The following is a 25,859-nucleotide window of genomic DNA, read 5'->3' as shown; positions in this document are numbered from 1 at the left end:
TCACTTTTTGGTGATCATATCGAATTTTTGTTATCTAGCAGTTCTTCCAACTTTCTCTTCTTAAAGACACTATTTTATGATATAGAGGTATAAGATTTGTTTCTGCCCTCCCATTACTTTTTTACCTTTGGTAACCCAGTCTACATACATAATTCTCCTATATCCAATATATATTATGTGATATCAATTCTGAAATTTCTTGCATCTCCTGCTCCCTTTCAATAACCTGCATATCCTACTATTAGATGATCAAAAAATTTAAGCATATCAAACTCAGCACTAATCATTAATGGTAAAAATTTAAGTGACTGTCAAATAGTCCAATGAACTATGCAGTTTATGTGCAAGATGTAATATTTTAAAAACAGTATCCTTTCCTCATAATTTCATGAAGCAATGACTATTTAAATAGGGACAAAAGCGGTCTATGAATTGATAAAAGGGTGTGTGTGTGTATGTGTATGTTTGAATAATGTTTTTTTAAAGTCAGTTCTTTCCTGCTTTAAAAGTCACATAAATCAAATAAGTACATATTACAGTCTACAAAGACTGAAGTGAAATTATGGAATGCAATTATACAGAATACAATTAGATTGTAAGAAAAGCAGTCATGAAAATAGGTGGTAACACACATACAAAAATAAATGTGGCCATCTCTTCAAGAGAAATTATTTTCATTACAATAACAGGCATACATCTAAGAACTAAAATGGCTAGGAAATTCCACTCCATTTAAAACTATTATCAATTTTAGCACATACTGACCTGATAAAACTTCTGATTTTTTGAACTGCTTTGAGGAGGTCTTCTATTCCTGTGTTCTAATACTTTGAGCTACTCTCATTTGTGAAATTCTGCAGCTGGATGGGGCCTTGGGTGGAGCACTGGACCTGGAGTTATGGCTGAGTTCAAATCTAGTCTCAGACACGTACCAGCTATGTGACTCTCAGCAAGTCATTTCATTTCTGTCCGCCTCAGCCTCCTCATCAGTAAAATGAAGAAAATAATAACACCTTCTTTGGAAGGTTACTCTGATGGTCAAATGAGAGGATATATAAAGTTCTCTATAAACCTTAAAGTGCTATGGAAATGTTTCATTAATAACGTATGCAGCTAATAAGGGAAAAACAATTTTAGAGTCAAACAGAGCTCCACAGTATTTAGAATTTAATCTTGACATGATTAGGAGCATTCTTAGCTATTTGGCTCCACTATCATTTTTATAGGAATCCATGAGACAGTAATCCAAAAGAATATTTGCTGAATGATGTTATAGAGTGGAAATAAGAAAAGAAAAATGACTATACACTTTTGTTTTTGTCAAAGGCATCATAGGATATTTTTACAAGAAGGCATGGTTATTCTAATTAACATCAAATTAAAAAAATAGAGATATACCCCCAAACATTCTATTCTGCCTGAATAATTATGAAATAAAAATACATTTATTTTGAACCAATTCATATTTTTAGCTTGTATTTGGTAAGTCATATGTAAGAGCTCTATAACTTTATAACTTACTATAACTGCTTAACATTTATCTTTTCCCCTTAGTTCTAGTATTCCTCGATTTTTGAGGAATTCTCTCAGTCTTCATTAAAAAAAAACAGACAAACAAAAAAGCAAAAAAACTTCAATCTTTTCAATAGTTATTCAAAAAATAATCATTTGATTCTTACAATCAACCAAATTTTCTTCCTACTACTTTTCTTCTATTATGGTGACTAAAACCATCTTCAGGAATTCAGATAAGATTACTTATAGTTTTAATGATAAAAAATTATAAATGAAGATAGTGTTTAGAACATGGGGATATATATTTTAAAAAATGTTTTGTATCAGAAAAAAGTTATTAAGTTAATTAATCTGACATAATGCTTCTGACTGATTCCTAATGAAAATGTCAATTCTTCCTTATGCATTCAAATATGACAGTAGTCAAAACCTTATAAAAGAAAGGTGACTACAAGTTAAGGGTTTATAATTTTAACAAACATGCATGAAATAAATCTGCATTTCTTCCCTACAAAATCTAAATTCTTTTCAAAGATTAATTGATTTGTAAGGAAGGCTCTCATAATCAAAAGGAAATATCTAATCAGTCCAAAGGGTTAAGGTAAAGCATAACTATTTTTAATTATTGTTCCCTACAAAATATAATATATGATCAAAATTACCTGTAAGATTGTTCACTTAAACATTAGCAAAATAAAGTAAAATTATCTGTTTTCCGTTTGAAGAGCCAAAACAAGAGACGAAGACTTTTTACAGAAAAAAAGATGACCATTATTATTTGTAGTTTAGTTGCCTGAAGATCTAAATTCTTTTTGTTAACAATCTAAAACAAAATAAGTAATTTCTGCATTTTCAAATTATAAAAAAAGAATTCTAAAATTTTCAGAATGTTGAAGAAATAAAAAAAATTCCTCATATAAATTTATGTTCTTTAACAATAAATAACGCAAAAAATATTTTAAAGTTCAACTTATTCAAAATGTTGAAAGTTTAGGTCCTAAGAACCTAAAATATTTTAAAAATACTTTAGTGATTACAATTTGTCAAATCCCTAGCCAATTAGAGAAAAGTCAATAAGGTTTGAAAATTAATATATGAAGTTTTTCTTTTAACAAGTGAAATAAAACTTTTATAACTTTTCCAAAAAGATATATCTCTTTTTTGCTTTAATTTCATGTTTTCAAAAGCAATATGGCACACTGATAAAATTCTGAGATGAATGATTCCAATTTTATCAAGTTTTATTATTTTAATTTATTCATCTTTTACTTGTACCTTCAGAAACAATAGTGGGTTTTCGGCACATTTTCCTTTGCCTAAACTCACATATAGTTAATTTTATAATTTATTATTCTCTCTCACTCTCACTTCTTCCTCCAAACTTTTCCTCCTATCCTTTCAAACAATGTTTAGAACCTTTTTTAAGGTTCTAAGGTTTTAAAACCTTTATAACCTTTAAATAGTCAGTGAATGGTGAGGCAATATATACTATTGGATTTAAACAAAAATAAAGGATATTGTTTGAGAAGTGAGTATTCTTACCAAGAACATCTTTTTCGTGTTCAGGAACAAGCACTTTCCACTTGGATTCATCTGGATCCTTGAAGTCAATATTGATTAGCCGGTAGTTAGGAGAATGAAGATTTGTCTTGAAGGTGAAAATTGTCCCCTCATTTGTCACATAATCATATTCTCCATTAAAGTTGTCTATCAGCTTCACCCAATTCAAAATTCCTAATAAGAAAGATCAATGAGTTAGTTTTGCTAAATTCCACATCCCCGCATCCTATATCTTTCCCCTTTATCCTATGTTAAAAGGAAAGACTCACTGGGAAGGATATATTAGGAAATGAAGGTAATAAAGACAAAAGATATCTTTTTCCCCTAAAAGAAAGACATCAATCCTGCCAATTATCCAATATTAAAACATGGCAATGTTCAGGTGAGCTGGAAAGGGTAAGCAAGGGAGCATCACTTTATAAATTAAAGCACAAGGCATCTAGAAAAACTACAAAGCAAGAATTATAAGACATTTAGAGATACATTGTGTATATTCTTTAAAGGAGTTTAAAGAAAAGTCAGAGAACTACTACTTTAGAATGTACAAGAGGTGGTCCTTCAGAGAAACCAGAGACAGTGTCAAGTGGTAATGAATGACCTACCCTCAAAGAGCATTATATATATGGTCATGACTAAAGACTTAAAATACACTCACTACAACCCCTAAAAGACTTCAGAGACCTGTGGCTGAACTCAGATCCTGCCTCTGAGACACAATGGTTACATGCTCCAAGTTATTATGTACTGTTTAATTTCCAATGGTAATTGGGATGTATTCTTACCAGGACTTCCGTGTTACAGTGATATTATAATTTATATATATATATATATATATATATATATATATATATATATATATATATATATATATATATATACACACACACACACACACACACACACACACACCCACCATGAAGCATACAGCACCCTCCCAAATCTATAAAGAAATAAGAGGGGAGAAATAGATGGATGAAGCAGGAAAGGGTGAGGGAAGAAGACAAGGATTTTTGGGTAGGGCGAGGTTAAGTAATAGCAAGGCAAGTTATGGAACAGAATTTAATTAAAGAGGTAGCAGAGAGTGAAATGAGCAGAACCAGAAGATCACTGTACACTTCAACAACAATACTGTATGAGGATATATTCTGATGGTAGTGGAAATCTTCAACATAAAGAAGAGCCAACTCACTTCCAGTTGATCAATGATGGACAGAGGTAGCTACACCCAGAGAAGAAACACTGGGAAGAGAATGTAAATTGTTAGCACTAATATCTGTCTGCCCAGGTTACATGTACCTTCGGAATCTAATGCTTATTGTGCAACAAGAAAATGGTATTTACACACATGTATTGTATCTAGGTTATATTGTAACACATGTAAAATGTATGGGATTGCCTGTCATCGGGGGGAGGGAGTAGAGGGAGGAGGGGATAATTTGGAAAAATGAATACAAGGGATAATATTATAAAAAAATATATAATAAATTTTAAATCTAAAAAAAAAAAAAGAGGTAGCAGAGACAGGAAAGACATGTATATATGGAGTGTGTGTTGGTATGAGTTTGTATGTATGTATGTATGTATGTATGTATATATCTACATAGTATACATAAATATATCTTTTTAACTGTAGCTTGCTTGGGGGTAAGCGGGAATGAAAGGGGGAAAAAGAATAAAATAAATAAGGTACACAGCAGAGAACCAAAGAACAATTAAAAGGAAGTAAAGAAAAAATAGACATTCATGAATATAATTCCTTCTACATATATATATATATATATATATATATATATATATATATATATATATAAAGAAAAATGCAACATGATGACATTGTTGGTTGTTAAGTAAGAATGGATAGAATTAAAAAAAAGAACTAGGTAAATCATTATCTAAAAGGTATAAAATGAATTAATTTCAATTAATTCACAGATAGAAACATTAAGATCATCGAAACCAAGACACAGTTGCCTCCATTATAGCTGAACTAATAAAATGACACATGTGTCTGGTGCCTTTAATGATACTCTTATTTGTTCACTGAAGATTTTAGAGAACTGAATCAAGAAGCAGAAACATCAAGTTCACATACAAAAACAGAGAACAGAAAGAATGTAATTTGTGACAATGTCTAATAAAATTCTAGGTGTCAAATAAAGGACAAGGTTGATTTTTAATTAGCTTGCAGTGCAAAAGGACAGAAATTGTTCTTAATTCAAATTACCATCAGAAATTTGTGAGTACATGATAAATCTTAAAGTGGGGTTATATGGAAATCATGCTTTACAAAGTGAAATTTTGACAAGATTTAATTTTGAAAATTCTTTGAAAATATTTTCATTTCCTCAAGTAAATTGAAATGGCAACTATAAAATGAGTGCTTTTCATAAATAAGTTTAGAAAAATATGAAGATAAATCTGTCCCCGTGCAAAAATTTGTATGCCCTTTGTGTGGAGAAGAAAATGGGTGCAAGAGAATTGTGGGAAAGAAGAGGAAAACTATAAGGAAAGCAGAAAAGAATGAAAGGATACATTGATGCCTGTATATATATCTTTGTAGTGGCTAGGTAAGAAAACTGAAAAGCAGATGATGGAGAAGGCATCCATCATTTCAACAGGGTAGTCAGAACACTGAAAATATGAAAGGAAAAGAATGCACAAAGTACAGATTTATACCCCCCTAACTCAACTGGGTCTTCTCAGCTAAAAACCAATTCTTAGCTCATTACTCAACTCTTTACTGAGACTGTTCTAAAACTTCTTTCTCCTCAAAGACTCAATTATACTTTCAGTTACCTTCATTTGCAAAAGGACAGTTCTGGACTAAATGATCTTTAAGGTCCTTTCCAAGCTCTAAATCCTATGATCTTAAGAATAACTTTAAAAGATGGCTAAGAATTAAATGGTGAAAAATGGAGAGAAGTAGCCAGTAGGTATAAGAGAAAAAATAAAATAATAAAAATTTTGTTATTAAAAGATAAGATATGTTGATATTGATACCACATAAGTTTTCAAACTTTTTTCTGTGTCATCCTGCAATTTCCACAAAAACTACCTAAAAATTCCCATTTAATGTCTTAATCTATAATATATCAAAATCATTGATGAGGAATGTTGCAATGTGGGAGGGATAACTGCATAAAGCTGGAAAGGATTATGGACTATATAGAGCTGCCAATTCTGAAAAAAGAATTAATTTTTATCAATTAATTAATAAGGAGCCACTGAAGATTTCTAAAAGGATATGTATCTCACTAGAGTTCTTTAAGCAAGGGAGATCACCTCTTGCTGGATGTTTTAGAGGGGATCCTTAGTTGGTATAAGTCAACCTCTTCAAATTCTAACACGCTAATTTTATTAATCTTAGTGACATGGTCAGGGCTATTTGTTAAAGTTATTCTATATAATATCACTTGGATCTTTTCCTATTTTCTATTCACACACCTTTTAAATGACATAAAAAGAAAAAAAAAAAAAACAAAAAACCCCCCCAAAAACCCAGCAACAACAACAACAACAACAACAACAACAACAACAACAAAAAACACTTGAGAACGGGTATACATTGAGAGTATATGTAGAATCTGATTTTATTGCTATAACATAAAAACCATACTAGAGATGTAAAGGGGATTGTAACAGGAAAAAAAAAAGGGGGGGGGGAAAGTGAGGGTAAAATGACAGAAATTACATCTCAGGAAGAGGCAAAGAAAACATATTATAATTGAGAAAAAGAAGGAAAAGTAATGAATATTGTGTGAATCTTACCCTCATCAGATTTGGCCCAAAGAAAGAATATTAGATATATTTGGTACCACCAAAAAACAACTCTCATCCTACAGAAAAGTGGAAGGGGAAAGAGGAAAAGAGAAGGAACAGGCTAAGTAAAAGGGAAAAGACAAATAGTAGGAGAAAGGTATAAAAAAGGGGAAGGACTGCTTGAGGAAAGTAGTGCTCATAAATAAAACACTGGGACAGAGGGAAAGAGGAAAAGGAAAAAGAAAAGTATAATATTCAGTGGAATAGATTAGGTTCACAGAACAAAACAGCCAATAACTATAACAATCTAGTATTTGATAAAACCAAAGGCCCCACCTTTTGGGATAAGAATTCACTGTTTGACAAAAACTGCTGGGAAAATTGGAAACTAGTATGGCAGAAAGTAGACATGGACCCACACCTAACACCATATACCAAGATTAGATTGAAATGGGTTCATGATCTAGACATAAAGAATGATACTATAAACAAATTAGAAGAACATAGGATAGTTTACCTCTCAAATTGGTGAAGGAGGAAGGAATGTGACCAAAGAAGAAGTAGAGATCATTATTGATCATAAAATCGATAACTTTGATTATATTAAGTTAAAAAGTTTTTGTACAAACAAAAATAATGCAGACAAGATTAGAAGGGATGTAATAAATTGGGAAAGCACTTTTTTCCTTTAAGAGTTCTGATAAAAGCCTTATTTCTTAAACATATAAAGAACTGACTCAAATTTATGAAAATTCAAGCCATTCTCCAACTAATAAATGTTCAAAGCATATGAACAATTTTCAGATGAAGAAATTAATATCACTTCTAATCACAGGAAAAGATGCTCCAAATTACTATTAATCAGAAAAATGCAAATAAAGAGAACTCTGAAATGCCACTACACACCTCTCAGATTGGCTAAAATGACAGGAAAAGATAATGATAAATGTTGGAGGGGATGTAGGAAAACTGATACATTGTTGGTGGAAATGTGAATGGATCCAACCATTCTGGAAAGCAATTTGGAACTATGCTCAAAAATTATCAAACTGGGCATACTCTTTGATCCAGCAGTGCTTCTATTGGGCTTATATCCTAAAGAGATCCTAAAGGAGGGAAAGGGACACACTTGTGTAAAAATGTTTGTGGCAACCCTTTTTATGATGGCAAGAAACTGAAAACTGAGTGCATGCCCATCAGTTGAAGAATGGCTGAATAAGTTATGGAATATTATTGTTCTGTAAGAAATGACCAGCAAGATGAATACAGAGAGGCCTGGAGAGACTTACATGAACTGATGCTGAGTGAAATGAGCAGAACCAGGAGATCAATATACATGGCAACAACAAAACTAACAATGATCAATTCTGATGGAAGTGGCTTTCTTCAATATTGAGATGATTCAAACCAGTTCCACTTGTGCAGTGATGGAGAGCCATCTACACCCAGAGAGAGAACCGTGGGAACAAAGTGTAGAACTCAACATAGCAATCTCACTCTCTGTTATTTCCTTGCATTGCATTTTCTTTCTAAGTTTTTATTTTTCTTCCTTTTTGATCTGATTTTTTTTGAGCAACAAGCTAGCTGTATATATTACACACACATACATATTGGATCTAACATGTATTTCAATATATTTAACATGTATTGGACTACTGCCAGCTAGGGGAAGGGCTAGAGGAAAATGTGCAACAAAAGGTTATGCAAGCCTCAATGTTGGAAAAATTACCCATGCATATGCTTTCTAAATAAAAAGCTTCAAAAAAACAAAAAAACCATGAACTGCTATCTAGCCACTTCTGTCATCTATACTTGTGAAGATGATTTTCTAAACCCAAATAGAAGATAAGTTTAACATAACTGTCTAATGTAAAGACTGTAAGGAGCCTGGCTCTGTTCAGTTTTGAATCATTCACAAATTTGACAAAGGCACCGTCTACACCTCTCCATTTAGGCAAATGGAATAAAATGCTATTTTAGAGCATTCTAATACATACCTCCTTTTAATCTGGTGCTAAATCATTAATAATTGTCTTGCTAGACAATGTTAATCCACATAAACGTACAGACTGTTTAGGACAGGAGTTCTTTAAAATCCACAAACTTAATTAAAAAAAAAAAACTTTCAGAATAATTTGTTTTCTTAGTAATCCTAGAGTATTTTATTTTACTACTTTAAAAACCTGATTCTGAGAAGACATCCAAAGTCTTCACCAGATTGCCTAAGGAGTCCATGACATAAAAAAGGTTAAGATGCCCTTATCTAGGAAAACTCGCTTTCTGATAACCCATCTAGTAACCTTAAATAAAAAAGAAATAAGGTTCATTTAAGCATGAACTGTTCTTGTCAAAACCAAGATAGTCCTTAATGAAAATCTAGAAAAGGAAATGATCATACACAATTCCTTTCGTAATCGGTTTTAGAATGTTTTCAAGAATTGAAGTCATATTCACTATTCCTTGGGACAAATTCCTTCCTCCAGTTTTATAACTTTCCTGTCCTTTTTGTTCAGCATGGGAAGTATTACCACATCAATAATCATTATTGCCAATTCTTAGGATAGTTCTCTTAAGACTAGTGATTTAAATGTCATTTTACTTTCTACTTAAGTTTTTAACTCAGCTATTTTGTTTTTCTTTCTAGTCCAAATGATTCTTCTGGACAAAAAGAGCAAATTTGAAAAAAAAAAAAAAAAAAAGTTCTCCATTTTCTTTGTTGTTCATCATTACTGGACCATTTACTCCACCAAAAATTGTACTCCTCCTTCTAGCCTTTTCTTTACTCCAATATAACTTAAAAAACTATAAAACAAACAACAAATTTTCATGAGTATTCATTAAAACTTTAGTTCATTCTAACTGCTAATATTTCTGATACTCTTCTTATAGGAGCATGCCACGCTTCTGTATAGATCCTTCATTACCTGCTCTCATCTCTTTTTCTAAGTCTTAAAGAATAAGCATATATATGTTTCTATGTTTGTGTGTATGCACATATAGACACACATATACATTAATAAATTCCCTATGTATCCACACTCATTTTTAAAAATAACTCTCACTTTTCCACATCAGAATTTTTTTGTCTTTTTTATGCCTTCAGGTTTCCTTCCTAAGAACTTTCTATTCCTTCTAGGTTGACTTCCCCTGCAGAAATCAGTCTATGGAATTCTATATATTCTTTCTCTGAACTTTTTGAAATCTGTTTTCCTATAACCCAGGGTAGAAGGCCAGTCAACTAAGCCTGGCTTTTTTCTTTTTTTAAATTTTAAGGAGTCATTATCACTTTCCCAAGGTTTTCAGCATTTCTACTTCATCAGTCACTCTTCTTGGTAATCTAGGATAAGGTCCAAAAGAGCAGTTCTTTATGTTGCTTATTCTCCCCCCACTTCTACAGGATACAACTGTCATTAAGACAAATTGAGTATTACCTGCTCTGCTTTTGTCAAGATAGCACAAGAGTAGATGTCTGGATGATGAAAGCCAGGTTAGGAATCTGTTTCTAAAACTTATCTATTTGTTCTTTCTGTCCCAAGTGTTCTAAGGAATGTTACACTGACAATACAATTTGTGTCTTCACTTGAGTATAATCTCCTCATATACACTGCTAATCTCCTCTCCTCCTCCCTCCCCATCTCTTTCCCTCAAACCCTTTTTGACTCTACTTCTTTTTTTGGATAAGGTCTATTTTCCAAGAGTCACATTTAGTCACTGGTCCCATCTCATCAAGTCTTAAGAGAATCTTGTGGGATGGAATATACCTCTTTGTCTTGAGATCTCTGGTTTACCTTGCTTGCTATTCTTACGTTGGGCATTTCTGCATTAATATCTGAAACCATGGATTTTACTGCTAATTGTCTAGATTTTGCAATGGTGAATGTCAAAAACTATTTTTGCATAAATTCTGAAAATAAAACGTAATTATTAAGTTACAAAAGAGAAAAAAACACAACTCTTGCTGAAAAGTTATGCTCATTGACTATTATGAACTATATTTAGTGTATTGTGCATTTTTCAATAAAAAATTATTAAAAAAGAAAAGAAGTTTATCTAGGTACTTAAAGTAATTGAATAATTACTACCCAACTGCTACTTATAAGTATATATTATATGCATGAATATACAATATATTATTAATTTATAATTCATCTAATTCCAGGACATACATGAAAAATTTTCCATAATAATGAAGTATATTCAATCACACTGCTCTCAGCAAATACAATATTTTAATAACAAATATTTTAATTCCATTATATATATTTTATGAGTAAAAGGGGATTTTCATAATTAAGTAGAAATACTGTCTTCTTTATGCTTTACTTTTTGTATGTGTTTTGTAAAGAATATAATTATAGTAGTCCAAGTATTTAAGGTTACATAAACCAAAGTGTTTGGAGACTGTTGATTAAAAGAAAGTCCACCACTCAGCATACTAAATCCTATGAAGGATTTAGGGGATTTTACAAATGAAAGTCCCCTAGTATGAGCAGGCAAGGATGGGCCATGTCTGCATGACTGGATCATCCACATTGATAAGCTCAGCAATCTACTGAACTAGTAATGTGTTAAGAATACAATTTACTCAAACAGTCTAGAATTTTGTTATATAACAAAACACTAATGTTTAGTTGATTCATTATTCACTATAATTTTTAGGTTGGGGGGGGAGAGATAACTACAGGGGAAAAGCTTACTCAGAAATAAATTTTAAAATCAAAATTACAGTTTTTTAAATGGACTTTTTGGGAATTTCTTTTCCTTATTTTTAAACAGAACTTACCTGTTATGCCATTGGATTCCTGCTGCAAATCACAATACCAGAGTCTGTTAACTGGATCACATCCTTGTCTTATTGATAACAGGACATAGCGACCATCATCAGATAACTACAAGAAATGAGAAAGAACTGGAATGTAGTTTTTGATATCTTATTGCTATTATAAAATTCAAAAGTAAGTACACCTGATGTAAAGTACAATAAACTTCTGGTTCCTAAAAAATAGAACCTGAATTTCAATTACATTTCAGTAATGTCATAAAAACTAGAAATAGAGCAAAATCTAATCTCATGCAAATTAAAATAACAACAAAATCTCAGCAAATTTTTATTTACTACCCTTAATCAATGAATGGATTCGGCCTCAATCTAGCTGAGACCTGTTGAAGACCTTAACATTTCATCCAGAGCTATCTCCAGTCAACTTGATCTATATCTTGCCACTGGATTCATATTGCTCTGGAGGGGAAAGTGACACAGGTGACCTTGCACAGCCCTCTCTCCCTTAAATCCAATTCACGCATGTCATGGCATCATGATTCTCTTCAAGAATGAAGGACAAACACCACCAGCAATCTTAAATAATAAGATGCTTGTTAGTATAATGAATAAAGATTGGCCGAGTAGCCAGGAAAAAACTGAGTTGAAAACTTCCTCTGATACTTTTAATTTGGGGAAAACAACTTACAATGTCCCAGGCAACTCTCTTAAAATTAGAACTTGTATTCATATCCATAGGTGGAGTTTCTGAACCTAAATTTCCTTAAACTGATGGAATCACAAATCCAAATATCTCTCATCCTAGGAATCTTCCACCCAAATATCCCTTAACCATGCAATGAATGTCATTCTAAAATAAGTGTTAAACAAAACAAATTACTGTAGTAAAATATCATGAATGCTTAACATAAAGCTGAATATCATACACTGGTGGCATTTTCATTCAAATTTCAATTATTGACAACATATGAAATTTGCCCTTCTGACCAAATGTATGTTTCATGTTTAATTTTAAAAAAGTCTATGGGGAGTAGATTCTCACCATTTTCTGTCATAAAATATAAGCATGGAAAGAGTGATAGATTTTGAGTCCTTAGAGTCATGTTCGAAACCTAACATTATTGACTTAATAGTAGAGTGCTCTAGTCAAGTCATTTTATCTCTCAAGGACTCAATCCATCTTTTTTAGATTGGATGATTTCCAAGGCCCCTTCCAGCTCTAACCTTACCACCTTAAGAGCGCCTAACATCTGTGGTCTTTTTTAGATTTAAACTTACAAACTGAACATCTGACCAATTTTTAGGCATGCCTTTAAGTCACATCTAAAAAGTAGTGCCAGGGATAAAATTCAAACTTGAATTTTCCTGACCCCAAGTCCAGCATTCATTCTACTATATATCATATAACCTTTAAACTCTTTATGCAAAGTACTGAACCTATAAACATACACATATATGTTCTATTGCTAATGCAAAGTGAGCCTTTAGAAATGTTTCTAAAGAAATGAAAAGGAAAAACCCACTTATAATGTCATATCTTTAAATAAAAGCATTACAGCCAGCTTCAAGGTCTTGATATAAAAATATTCTGTTTTAAAGGCATGCTTAGTTCTGATCATTTTTTCCTTTTTTTTTTTTTTTGTTTTATGAAAATTGTTGATTTTTTTCCCAAAAAAATGTTAGTTAGCAAACCATAATGCAGAGTTTCTTTGCTGAAAAACATACATATTTGCAATTTCAATATAAACAAGAGATGTCAGATATCAATTAGGTCTGCCATAATCATCAAAGTTCTTGCGTTCTTCACTCAGTCAACTGCCTAAATAGAAAATGAAAATATATTAAACTGTAACCACTGACTCATTCTGCATATATCAAAAGTCCCATCTTCAAAACCACTCCTGAAAGAATATAAAAACAAGCAGAATATTGGCAATTTCCATGACACTCCTAAGTGGAAATGCCTTCCATTCCCAGGTAATCAAACCCTTAAAAACTTAGTTAGGTAAGTCCTTAGTAGCTGCCTGAGGCACAAGTACACTGCCCAAAGTTACACAGCTAACAAATGCAAGAGGTGAATGTGAACATAGGATCTAAGTCCTATGATCTATCCACTAACTCAATTCTCTTTCCTGGGAGGAAATGGACTTAAATATCCCACTTCTAACATTTGTGTCCTGTATGATTTTAGCCAGTCATAATAACTGTCCTGGGGCACAATTTCCTTATGTAGAAGAGAAGGAGCTTCCAAAGTCATTCTCTGTGCTACGAAAATAAGGGCATTCTTCCATACTATTTTTATATGGAGAAATTTTCTTAAAAATGAAGAGGTAGGACTAAATATAGTCCTATACAGTAATAATATGCTTTCCAATTATAACATTTTGAGCATCAGAGTTTATTTGGACTTTTATTTCTAACTTTCAAAGTTTAAATTGAACTCTTATTGCTGTACATTATAAAGAAAAATCCAACACCTTTACACATTGACTGATTCAAAGTAATTTCAAAACATTTCTGATGACATGACTTGCACTAAAGGAAGATATTAAGCCACAGAACTTAGTGACTTAAGGAAATGAGGGAAGAAGTAAACTGAAAAAAAAAAAAAAAAAATGGAAATGTACACAGGACTCAGCAGGATCCTTAGGACACAGCATGATTTCCGATTTTATGTTAAAAATAAGATGAAATATTTTACCCAAATTGAGATAAATTAAAATAACTAGGTTTTTGAGGCAGTACTATCATTTTTGAGAAACATTAATTCTCAAGCCACAGGAATAGTCTCAATATTAACAAAATGATCAATAAGTTCCAAAAATGTCAAAACATTTTACATTTTAAATTTATTTGTTCCCAATGTAAAAAAGATTGAGTATTTTAAAATCACCCAAATCTCAGAAATCATCATTTGCATTTTTGCTTATAAAAACTACTTCACATGAATTCTGATAACAGATAATCTCCTTAATGAGCATAATACTTAAAAAGGACTTCAGTTAGGAAATATATAGTCCTCACAAAATACTTATTTTTACAATTCAGTATTTTACTCCCATTGTATATTATAGCTATTTTGCTTCTATTTCCCAATTAGATTAAAAGTTCTACAAGGGCCATTTTCCAAGTTTTATATCTCTTTCCATTCCTACCACAATATATATGTTGGATAAATACTGAATACTGGCAATTTTGACTAAAATATCATGATTAAAATTTTCACATTTGTGAAGATTGAAGATGGTGATTTAAGTATGGTAACATTCTCAATTTAACAACTTGGAACAAAAAGTACTGATTAGATTTACTGATTAGATACTAATTAGAAAAAACTAATTATAGAGGAGCAAAACAGAACAGTCATTACATCAGTACTGGCTAAATAACTACTGGAAATAGCAAACAAGAGTGGAAAGAGTATAGACACTTTTTGACAGTCAATGATGTATACAGTTAGATATTCTTAAAAGATAAAGCAAAAGTAGGTTACTAGGAGAGAAATGGTCTTTAACATAAAAACAGTCACTCATAATTAAATGACAGAGAATTACAGAACTACACAAATGGAAGGAATTTCACAGGTTATCTAGTCCAAAGCTTCTTAAACAATGGGTTGCTATGATAGATGGGGTCTTATAATTGAATGTGGGGATTTGAAAAAAAATTGGCAATACTAAAAGATTTCTGAACATACAATGACCAAAAACTAATCCAAAATCAAATGTGTAATGAATATCTGAGGTATTTCTGACAGCACTTGGCCATGCTGCATCACATCACTTTGTTACAGTACAAAATGACGTGTTTGATGTTCAGTACCAGATGATTGATGGCAATGATTCTAAAGTCTTTTGACCTTAGAATAATCCTACAAGCATTACTGACTGACAATCTGTTGGTCAGATTGGTTCCCGAGACAAAAGTGAATAGACCACCCCTCAAACCTACCTGAAAACCATAAAATTAGCAAATAAATAACATGAAGCTATGGTCCAACTCTATCCTATAAATTTATCTCCTTTTCTCGGTTCCTTGCTAAATTCTTTTGGGACTTAGCCCACTCCAATTGGCATTATAATTTCAATAAATTTTGCCCCTTGACTTGGATATAAGCTCAAGCCTGCAAATTCTTTTCAGACACTTTCCAACAGCAGTCTGCAATCCCCCAAACTTTGGGGGTCCCTTCTGAACCTCAACATTTCCACCACCTCTTCTTTTGTCTTATTTCTCCCAAACTTATTTTTCATTCTTATACCATTCGCTTCTTCCTTCCCTCCCTGTTCTTGTTTCCAGATGCAGACTTATTTCCTTTCCTCTCTTGACCCTATGAATTAACTAGTTTGTATATGTATTATCTTTTACATTGAATTTCTTTCTTTCTACTTTTCCTATGCTAATTTTCAACTGTTTATCATTCTAATAATACCTGCTTCTACTGTTCCTACTTCTAAGATGCTACATATTAACTACTACAGCTAATTACACAACAATGCTAAACAGATCTACACATTCTGACTGCTCAGAACCTCACTACTGCTCAGCAATCTATTCTTCCCTAATTAATGCCCCCACCAAACTCCATGCAGACTAAGTCACACTTCAAATCCTACAATACTCCCATTCCCACCTTTCAGATTGCCTAGTGTCTTATTTTGGTGCAAAATCAAAGTCATAACATTGTGAGCACCCTCTTATTATCTAATTCTACATCTCAAAATCCTCCTTTTCAACCAAAGAAATCTGGGATACAGTCTCAAAGACTTTAACTCTTCTCTTTAGCAAGTAGTGAAGAGAATGCCAGATTTACAAGTCAGATAGATATGGGTTCAGATCCAATCTTTAACAGTATCAGTGTGAAAATGGGCAAGACTTTTAGCTTTCCTGAGTCTCAGTTTCCTCTTTAGCTTAAAAAAAGGGGGAGAGGGGAAAGAAGGGAGAATGGAGTGTGTGTGTGTGTGTGTGTGTGTGTGTGTGTGTGTATAAAATCTCTATTGTATTCCCTACGACTGAGTAGTTGTGAGACTCAAATGAGAAAAGGCTTCAAAAACTTTAAAATTTATAAAATGTCTTTACCCCATAAGATGAGGTCTTCCATGTTAGATGTGGTTAGTAGAGGAATTGATCCCTGGCAGGCAGAAGGCTCTGATAGAGATCAGTGTAGCACCATGGTTCCACCCTTTGGGGAGGTGGTCCAGGGTGAAATCCAAGTTATGTGAAACCCCTGAGACTCATCCTCTGTAAAGGTCTCCAGCACTGTCACTTTGCCATGCCCTTGTGGACCATCCCATAGCTGCTGCCTTCCTTCAGGTCAGACAGCCATGGTACTCTGCCTCCTGGTGTCTTTTTCCTTACCTACCCCACACACTCCATACCATGTGGTATCTACCCTAACTCCACTATGCTTCTCAACTCCACTTTTACTTATAGCTAACTAATTCTTTTAGGGTGCTCAGTCTCTTTTAGGATTTAGACTTAGCCAGTTAAGGGCATGCCCCAATCTCATGGAGTGCTCCCTTTCTACTGGGTACTCATGAGTTCCCCTGAGGAACTCTTCTTTCATAAGCTCTCCCATTCTATTTCATATTTATCATTCCTAATGTCTATTGTATCCCTTCGTTTTGTTTATAGCCTATTCCCCTAAATAAATCTACCTGCTGCCAAAGAGAATGGCCATTGTGAATTATTCACATCATCGAACCCCCAATTTTAGTGCCTGCTATTATTACTTGGTGATAAACAGCATATCATAGGTCACATCACATATCCTCAGGAAGTTTTGCCTGTTTCATCCTTCTTATTTTCTGTTTCATCTTCAATTAAAGAAGGTTGGATGGGTCATAAGGCCCGATAAGATGTAATATGAAATTCTAGCAAGAAAGGCACAAGGTAACTCTTAGCTCAGAGCAGATGAGGAATCATTCCACTGGCCAGCCAAGGATGCAAAACTGAGTCAGTAACTCAACAATGCTTTTCCTCCTTGCAACAAGAATAGACTCTAACCTAGAGTTGTTGTTGAATAATGTCTTCTTCCAATCTTCTCTGGTGGCAGATAGCAACAAAAATAACATTCAGTGCTTCACTGCTCTCTAAAATTCGAAAGCTAAATTGTGGTTTGAAAATTTCAATTTCTCAAGTATAAGAATAAACTCAACTTAAAGGCATGACTTAGCCAAAAAGCTAACTAAAGAATACATTATCTAATAGATTTTTTTGTTTGTTTCATCATTGTAAGTTCATTTAAAATAAGGGAAGATGTCATTTAACTGTGTTTTACCCTAGTATAGGGCTTTGAAAAAGTATACCATAAATATTTACTGTCATTCTGTAGTGTCTTTTGATCAAAATTTCTTCCAGTACTACAGAAAATTTCTATCAACATTGTGAAAATTCACTTTATAGTAAACTGTAAAGGGATCCTAATTATCTACAACATATGAATGTCTGTACCTCTCAAGTAAATTAAAAAATAGGCACTAGAGGCGTAGAAAGAAGCAAACATTTTTAGCCTTGGTCACTATGTTTTAGTTAACTTTACTTATTATAAAGAAGAATTCTATTCATGGGGGAGGAAAAACAGTCGGGGTTAGTGGTATGAAAACATAGACAAGGAGGATCATAGAGCCAGTCAGTTTATAAACAATTATAAAGTCCACATCATGTGCTATGCATTATGCTCTAAGAGCTGAAGACACAAATATTAGCAAAACATAATGTCTTGGCACACAAGGAACTCACAATCAAATGGGAAAGACAACATAGAAATAAATAAAGCTACAGAGAGAATAAGTGGGAAATAAGAGAGGAAGAACTAGAATTAAGAATAGTAGAAATGACAGGGATATTTGTAAGAGATTATCAATGAACATTTAAAAAACAAAGAAAAAAGCCGAGTGCAGTAATGCATGCCAGTAACCTCTGCTTCTAGAAAAGGCTAAAGCCTTTTTTAGATTGCTTGATCTTAGGGATTTGAGTTGCAGCAGGGCTGAAGCTGATCGTTTGTACTAAGTCTGACATCAATATGATGAACCTGTTGCCTAAAATGAACAGCTCAGGTCAGAAGAACAGAGCAGTTTAAAGTTTCTAAAACTGGCATCAGTTCCTTGAAAGGCTAATGTACTTCTCACCAGAGAACAAGAGGGGAATTCAGTCTCAAAAAAAAAAAAAAAAAAAAAGAAAAGAAAAGGACACTTTTCTTTTGAAAATATAACTGCTGATCACTTAAGATTATTTTCCAAATTCTATCTGATATATGACATTTGAAAAATACTTATAAATATAAAATTGTACTCAAGAGCTACTAAACTCTAAACACACCATCTTCCATTAAATCCAATCTCCACACACATGCCATTTTAAAATGAGGAGTATTTTTTGATTTGTAAATGAACTAATGGAGGGTGAAAAGAGTTTTCATAATTTGAATTAACACATATGTACTTCAAAATGCAGAAAGAATTTTTTTTGTGTGTGCTATGCTAGAAGAATTATGTGAGCCTATGGAAATAGCCTGAAAAGCAGGTAACATGTGAAATTGTCTTGTGTAGTACTGTGAAATGATTAGCAAAGAGCAAAAATCTCTTTGATAGTTTTGAGAAAGGTAATTTGTTATGTGCAGAAAAAAGGACTATTTTCACAATTCTAAATCATTAAACAAAAAACAAAAAACATTTAATTTTAAGTAGTAGCTCCAAAGTTAATTTAGGATTCAAAACAGCTGTCTTGGTACTCATATTTCTCAAAAAAGCTTTCAAATATCAATTTAATAACTAAATGGATCTTTCAGATCTGGAGAATGCATTTCTAAATCCTCCAACACAAGGTCTTAGGATAAAACTAAGAAGACAATTTCAGTAGAATGGACCTAAGTGGTCACATGTCAATGCTCTGACATGCACAGTTCTAATAGTTTGTCATCAGATTTTATAGAGACTAAACTAAATCATCTGGTCTTTCTGGTGGAACCACAATGAAAAAAATAATACAAGCATTATTTGATATGACAACATGTTGAATTAAGAAAAGAAAATTATACAATTTTCAGGGAAGCAAAACCCCACCCAATATAAAGAAAAATAACTTGTTTGAAATTCCTGCTTTCTTAGCAGAACTTGTGCACTGTGATCAGTTAGCTCATTTGCAAAAAAAAAAAAAAAAAAAGGGCCAAACTTACATATGTCATCACTACATGGGTCAGTTATTTTCAATCTGTTCCTTGGTCTCCAAGTATACCCCTAATTTCTATAAACTGCTTGGAAAATACATGCTATTAATTACAAGGAGGCATAAGGGACAGCATGATAGTTCAGCACAAATTCATCCGGCATATTGGAAAAAATTCTTCTTGGAACATGCCAACTTTCTAGCCCAGGTTCTTAACCTGGGGATTGTGAACTTGCTCCTCTCTTAAAAAAAAAAACCAAAACAAGGAAACCTGCTTACTCTTAGAATATATAGTATTGGATTTCCGGCCAAGATGGCGGCGTGGAGGCAGACAGCTGCTTGAGCTCCTCGTTTTCTCTCAGAACTTACTTCATGACAAGCCTCTGACTTAATGCTTGACCCACAAATTATCACCAAGAGAAGACATCCTTGAAAGTCGCCAGAAAAGGTCTGTGTTTGTTCGGGGGAGGGTCAATCAGACTGGGCGCAGACTGAGGGCAGACAGCCAGAGCAAGACAGGCAGCTCACACAGCTCAGACCGGAGGGGGAGGGGTGTGATCTCTGCCGTTTCTGTGAAAGGGCTTTTGCCCCAGTGTGGATGCTCCGTCTTGGCAGCAAGCCAGGAGCGGTGGAGAGAGTGTAAACACCGGAGGTGAAGATTAAAACCCCAGAAAGCCAGCGTCTCTCAGAGCCCGGCCACCCCCAACCCCCACCTGGACTGACTCGGTGCGTTCTCAGAGCCTCAGAGTGCAGACTCAGTACAGTCATTGCTGTTCTCTTAGTGGCTCTCTGCTGCCCTACCCCCAGTCTGTAGAGGAAGCCCATTAATAACATCCAGCCCTACCCTATCCCCCACAAAACAGACCAATTGTTTCTCTTGTCAGTTTCTTTTCTTTGATTCCTACTCTGACAAAATGAACAAAAAATTCAAAAGGGCTCTAACCATTGACAGCTTCTGTGTGGAGAGGGAGCAGACTTCAAATGCTGAGGAGACTAGGAACAGAATGTCCCCAGATGTATCCCCTGGGAGGGATATAAGCTGCTCCTCAATACAAAAGAACCTCATAGAGGAAATCAAAAAGGCTCTCACAAGAGAGCTGGAAGAGAAATGGGAAAAGGAAAGGGAAGCTTGGCAAGAGAGCCTGGAGAAGTCATCCCATGCATTCAAAGACAGAATGGATAAAGAAATCAAATCATTGAGAAACAAGATTAGTGAGCTGGAAAAGGTAAACAACTCCAAGGAAAACAGGATTAGAGAGCTGGAAAAAGAAATCAGCTCTCTAAAAAATAAAATGGATAAAATGGAAAAAAATTCCATAGAAGATAAAAACTCAATTGGACAATTACAAAGAGATATAAAAAAAGTGAGTGAAGAAAATACATCATTGAAAATTAGACTGGAACAAGTAGAAATGAATGACTCAAGGAGAAACCAAGAGGGAGTCAAGCAAAACCAGAGAAATGAAACAATTGAAAAGACTGTCAAGTACCTTACCAGAAAGACAACAGACCTGGAAAACAGATCCAGGAGAGACAATTTGAGAATAATCGGACTCCCTGAAAAATGGGAGGAAAAAAAGAGCTTGGACACCATTTTCGAGGAAATTATCAAAGAGAACTTCCCAGACGTTTTGGAAACAGAGGGTAAAATAGACATTGAGAAAATTCATCGATCACCTACTGAAAGGGACCCTAAAATCAAAACGCCAAGAAATATAGTGGCCAAGTTCAAGAACCATCAGACAAAGGAAAAGATATTGGAAGCTGCTAGAAAAAAACAATTCAGATCCACAATAAGGATAACACAGGATCTAGCAGCGTCCACATTAAAAGAACGCAGGGCCTGGAACATGATATTCCGAAAGGCTAAGGAACTTGGTATGCAGCAAAGAATAACTTGCCCAGCAAGAATGAGCATCGTTTTCCAGGGAAGAAGATGGACATTTAACGAAATAAATGAATTCCATCTATTTTTGATGAAAAAACCAGACCTACATAAAAGGTTTGATCTTCAAATACAGAACTCAAGAGACTTCTAAAAAAGGTAAAAAGAAATCTTGAGAACTATACTTCTGTCAAAAAAATATGTAAAGAACATATGTACAATTTGTCTTAGAAACTAGAGGTGGAAAGGAGATTATATCATAAAAAAGTATAAAGTGGTGGTACTACATCTCATGAAGAGGCAAAGGTAACCTATTATATCTGAGAGAAAGAAAGGAGGGAGTTGAACATAGCGTGTATCAATAGACATATTCGATTTACAGTGAAACTTCTTCCACTTCATTGAAAAGTGAAAGGGAAGGAGTAAGCTAAGGGGAAGGGAATACAGTAATTTCGAGGAAAAGGGGTAAAATAAGGGGAGGATCTTTAAGGTGGGGGAGGGATCCTAAAAAGGGAGGGCTGTGAAAAGCAAGTGGTGTTTACCAGTTTAATACTGGATAGGAGGGTAAAAGGGAAGGAAAGGGGAAAAGCATAAGCAGGGGTTAATAGGATGGCAAGCAATATAGAATTAGTCCTTCTAACCATAAATGTGAATGGGGCAAACTGCCTCATAAAGAGGAAGCAGTTAGCAGACTGGATTAAAAGTCAGAATCCTACTATATGTTGTTTACAGGAAACACACCTGAAACAGGATGAGACATTCAAACTAAAAGTAAAAGGGTGGAGCAGAATCTATTATGCTTCAGGCAAAACCAAAAAAGCAGGAGTAGCCATCCTCATCTCAGATCAAGCAAAAACAAAAATTGATCTAATTAAAAGAGATAAGGAAGGGCATTATATCCTGCTAAAGGGAAGCATCAATAGTGAAGCAGTATCAATATTAAACATGTATGCACCAAGTGGTGCAGCATCTAAATTCTTAAAAGAGAAATTAAGAGAACTGCAAGAGGAAATAGATAGCAAAACTATAATAGTGGGAGATCTCAACCTTGCACTATCAGAATATAAATCAAACCACAAAATAAATAAGAAAGAAGTCAAAGAGGTAAATAGAATACTAGAAAAGTTTGATATGATAGATCTTTGGCGAAAGCTAAATGGAGACAGAAAGGAATATACTTTCTTCTCAGCAGTTCATGGAACCTATACAAAAATTAATCATATACTAGGGCATAAAAACCTCAAAATCAAATGCAGGAAGGCAGAAATAGTAAATGCATCCTTTTCAGACCATAATGCAATCAAAATAACATTTAATAAAAAGCCAGGGGAAAATAGACCAAAAAATAATTGGAAACTAAATAATCTTGTACTAAAGAATGATTGGGTAAAACAGCAAATCATAGACATAATTAATAACTTCACCCAAGAAAATGACAATAATGAGACATCATACCAAAATGTGTGGGATACAGCCAAAGCAGTAATTAGGGGAAGTTTTATATCTCTACAGGCCTACTTGCATAAAATAGAGAATTGGGTTTACAACTAAAATTGCTAGAAAAGAAACAAATTAAAAACCCCCAGACAAACACAAAACTTGAAATTCAAAAAATAAAAGGTGAGATTAATAAAATTGAAAGTAAAAAAACTATTGAATTAATTAATAAAACTAAGAGTTGGTTTTATGAAAAAACCAACAAAATAGACAAACCCTTAATAAACCTGATTAAAAAAAGGAAAGAGAAAAAGCAAATTGATAGTCTTGAAAATGAAAAGGGTGAACTCACCACTAATGAAGAGGAAATTAGAACAATAGTTAGGAGCTACTTTGCTCAACTTTATGCCGATAAATTTGATAACTTAAATGAAATGGAAGAATACCTTCAAAAACATAGCTTGCCCAGATTAACAGAGGAAGAAGTAAGTAGTCTAAATAGTCCCATCTCAGAAAAAGAAATAGACCAAGCTATTAACCAACTTCCTAAGAAAAAGTCCCCAGGACCAGATGGATTTACAGGTGAATTCTACCAAACATTTAAAGAACAACTAACTCCAATGCTATGTAAACTATTTGAAAAAATAGGGATTGAAGGAGTCCTACCAAATTCCTTCTATGACACAGACATGGTACTGATACCTAAACCAGGTAGATCGAAAACTGAGAAAGAAAACTATAGACCAATTTCCTTAATGAATATTGATGTTAAAATATTAAATAAGATATTAGCAAATAGACTTCAGAAAATCATCCCCAGGATAATACACTATGACCAAGTGGGATTTATACCAGGAATGCAGGGCTGGTTTAATATTAGGAAAACTATTAGTATAATTGACCATATTAATAATCAAATTAATAAAAACCATATGATCATCTCAATAGATGCAGAAAAGGCATTTGATAAAATCCAACATCCATTCCTACTAAAAACGCTTGAGAGTATAGGAATAAATGGACTATTCCTTAAAATAATAAGGAGCATATATTTAAAACCTTCAGTAAACATCATATGTAATGGTGATAAACTAGAACCTTTCCCTGTAAGATCAGGAGTGAAACAAGGTTGCCCACTATCACCATTACTATTCAATATAGTACTAGAAACTCTAGCCTTGGCAATAAGAGCCGAGAAAGAGATCCAAGGAATTAGAGTAGGAAATGAAGAAATCAAATTGTCACTTTTCGCAGATGACATGATGGTATACTTAGAGAACCCCAAAGACTCTGCTAAAAAGCTATTAGAAATAATTCAGAATTTTAGCAAAGTCGCAGGATACAAAATAAATCCACATAAATCCTCAGGATTTTTATACATTACCAACACAATCCAACAGCAAGAGATACAAAGAGAAATTCCATTCAAAATAACAGTTGATAGTATCAAATATTTGGGAATATATCTACCAAAGGAGAGTCAGGAATTATATGAGCAAAATTACAAAACACTTGCCACAAAAATAAAGTCAGATTTAAATAATTGGAAAGACATTCAATGTTCTTGGATAGGCCGAGCGAATATAATAAAGATGACAATACTCCCCAAACTAATCTATTTATTTAGTGCTATACCAATCAGACTCCCAAGAAACTATTTTAATGACCTAGAAAAAATAACAACAAAATTCATATGGAAGAATAAAAGGTTGAGAATTGCAAGGGAACTAATGAAAAAAAAGTCAGAGGAAGGTGGTCTAAGTGTACCTGATTTAAAGCTATATTATAAAGCAACAGTCACCAAAACCATTTGGTATTGGCTAAGAAATAGATTAGTTGATCAGTGGCATAGGTTAGGTTCACAGGACAAGATAGTGAATAAAAATAGCAATCTAATCTTTGACAAACCCAAAGATCCCAAATTTTGGGATAAGAATTCATTATTTGACAAAAACTGCTGGGAAAACTGGAAATTAGTATGGCAGAAACTAGGCATGGACCCACATTTAATACCACATACTAAGATTAGATCAAAATGGGTCCAAGATTTAGGCATAAAGAACGAAATCATAAATAAATTGGAGGAACATGGGATGGTTTACCTCTCAGACTTGTGGAGGAGGAAGGAGTTTGTGTCCAAGGGAGAACTAGAGACCATTATTGATCACAAAATAGAACATTTTGATTACACCAAATTAAAAAGTTTCTGCACAAACAAAACTAATGCAAACAAGATTAGAAGGGAAGTAACAAATTGGGAAAAAATTTTTACAGTTAAAGGTTCTGATAAAGGCCTCATCTCCAAAATATACAGAGAATTGACTTTAATTTATAAGAAATCAAGCCATTCTTCAATTGATAAATGGTCAAAGGATATGAACAGACAATTTTCAGATGATGAAATTAAAACTATTTCCACTCATATGAAAGAGTGTTCCAAATCACTAATGATCAGAGAAATGCAAATTAAGACAACTCTGAGGTATCATTACACACCTGTCAGATTGGCTAAGATGACAGGAACAAATAACGATGAATGTTGGAGGGGCTGTGGGAAAACTGGGACACTGATGCATTGTTGGTGGAGTTGTGAAAGAATCCAACCATTCTGGAGAGCAATCTGGAATTATGCCCAAAAAGTTATCAAAATGTGCATACCCTTTGACCCAGCCATACTACTACTGGGCTTATACCCCAAGGAACTACTAGAGAAGGGAAAGGGTCCTGTATGTGCCAAAATGTTTGTGGCAGCCCTTTTCA

General features: G+C 33.6%; 1 protein-coding gene across 1 annotated transcript in view; it reads right to left on the bottom strand.

Moving 5' to 3' along the window:
- PREP (prolyl endopeptidase) overlaps positions 1-25,859 on the bottom strand; it is a 129,857-nt gene that overhangs the window by 64,803 nt on the left and 39,195 nt on the right. Inside the window, exons 7-8 of the mRNA XM_074310192.1 lie at positions 11,618-11,723; positions 3,058-3,249 (exon numbers count right to left, since the gene is read on the bottom strand). Coding sequence (XP_074166293.1) covers positions 3,058-3,249; positions 11,618-11,723 — 298 coding nt within the window. The remainder of the gene's footprint in view (positions 1-3,057; positions 3,250-11,617; positions 11,724-25,859) is intronic.

This window comes from Sminthopsis crassicaudata, chromosome 4 (genome assembly GCF_048593235.1).
Source record: "Sminthopsis crassicaudata isolate SCR6 chromosome 4, ASM4859323v1, whole genome shotgun sequence".
NCBI classification, from domain to species: domain Eukaryota; kingdom Metazoa; phylum Chordata; class Mammalia; order Dasyuromorphia; family Dasyuridae; genus Sminthopsis; species Sminthopsis crassicaudata.
Note: the sequence above shows the minus strand (reverse complement) of the source record. Positions and strands in the feature narration are given on the sequence as shown.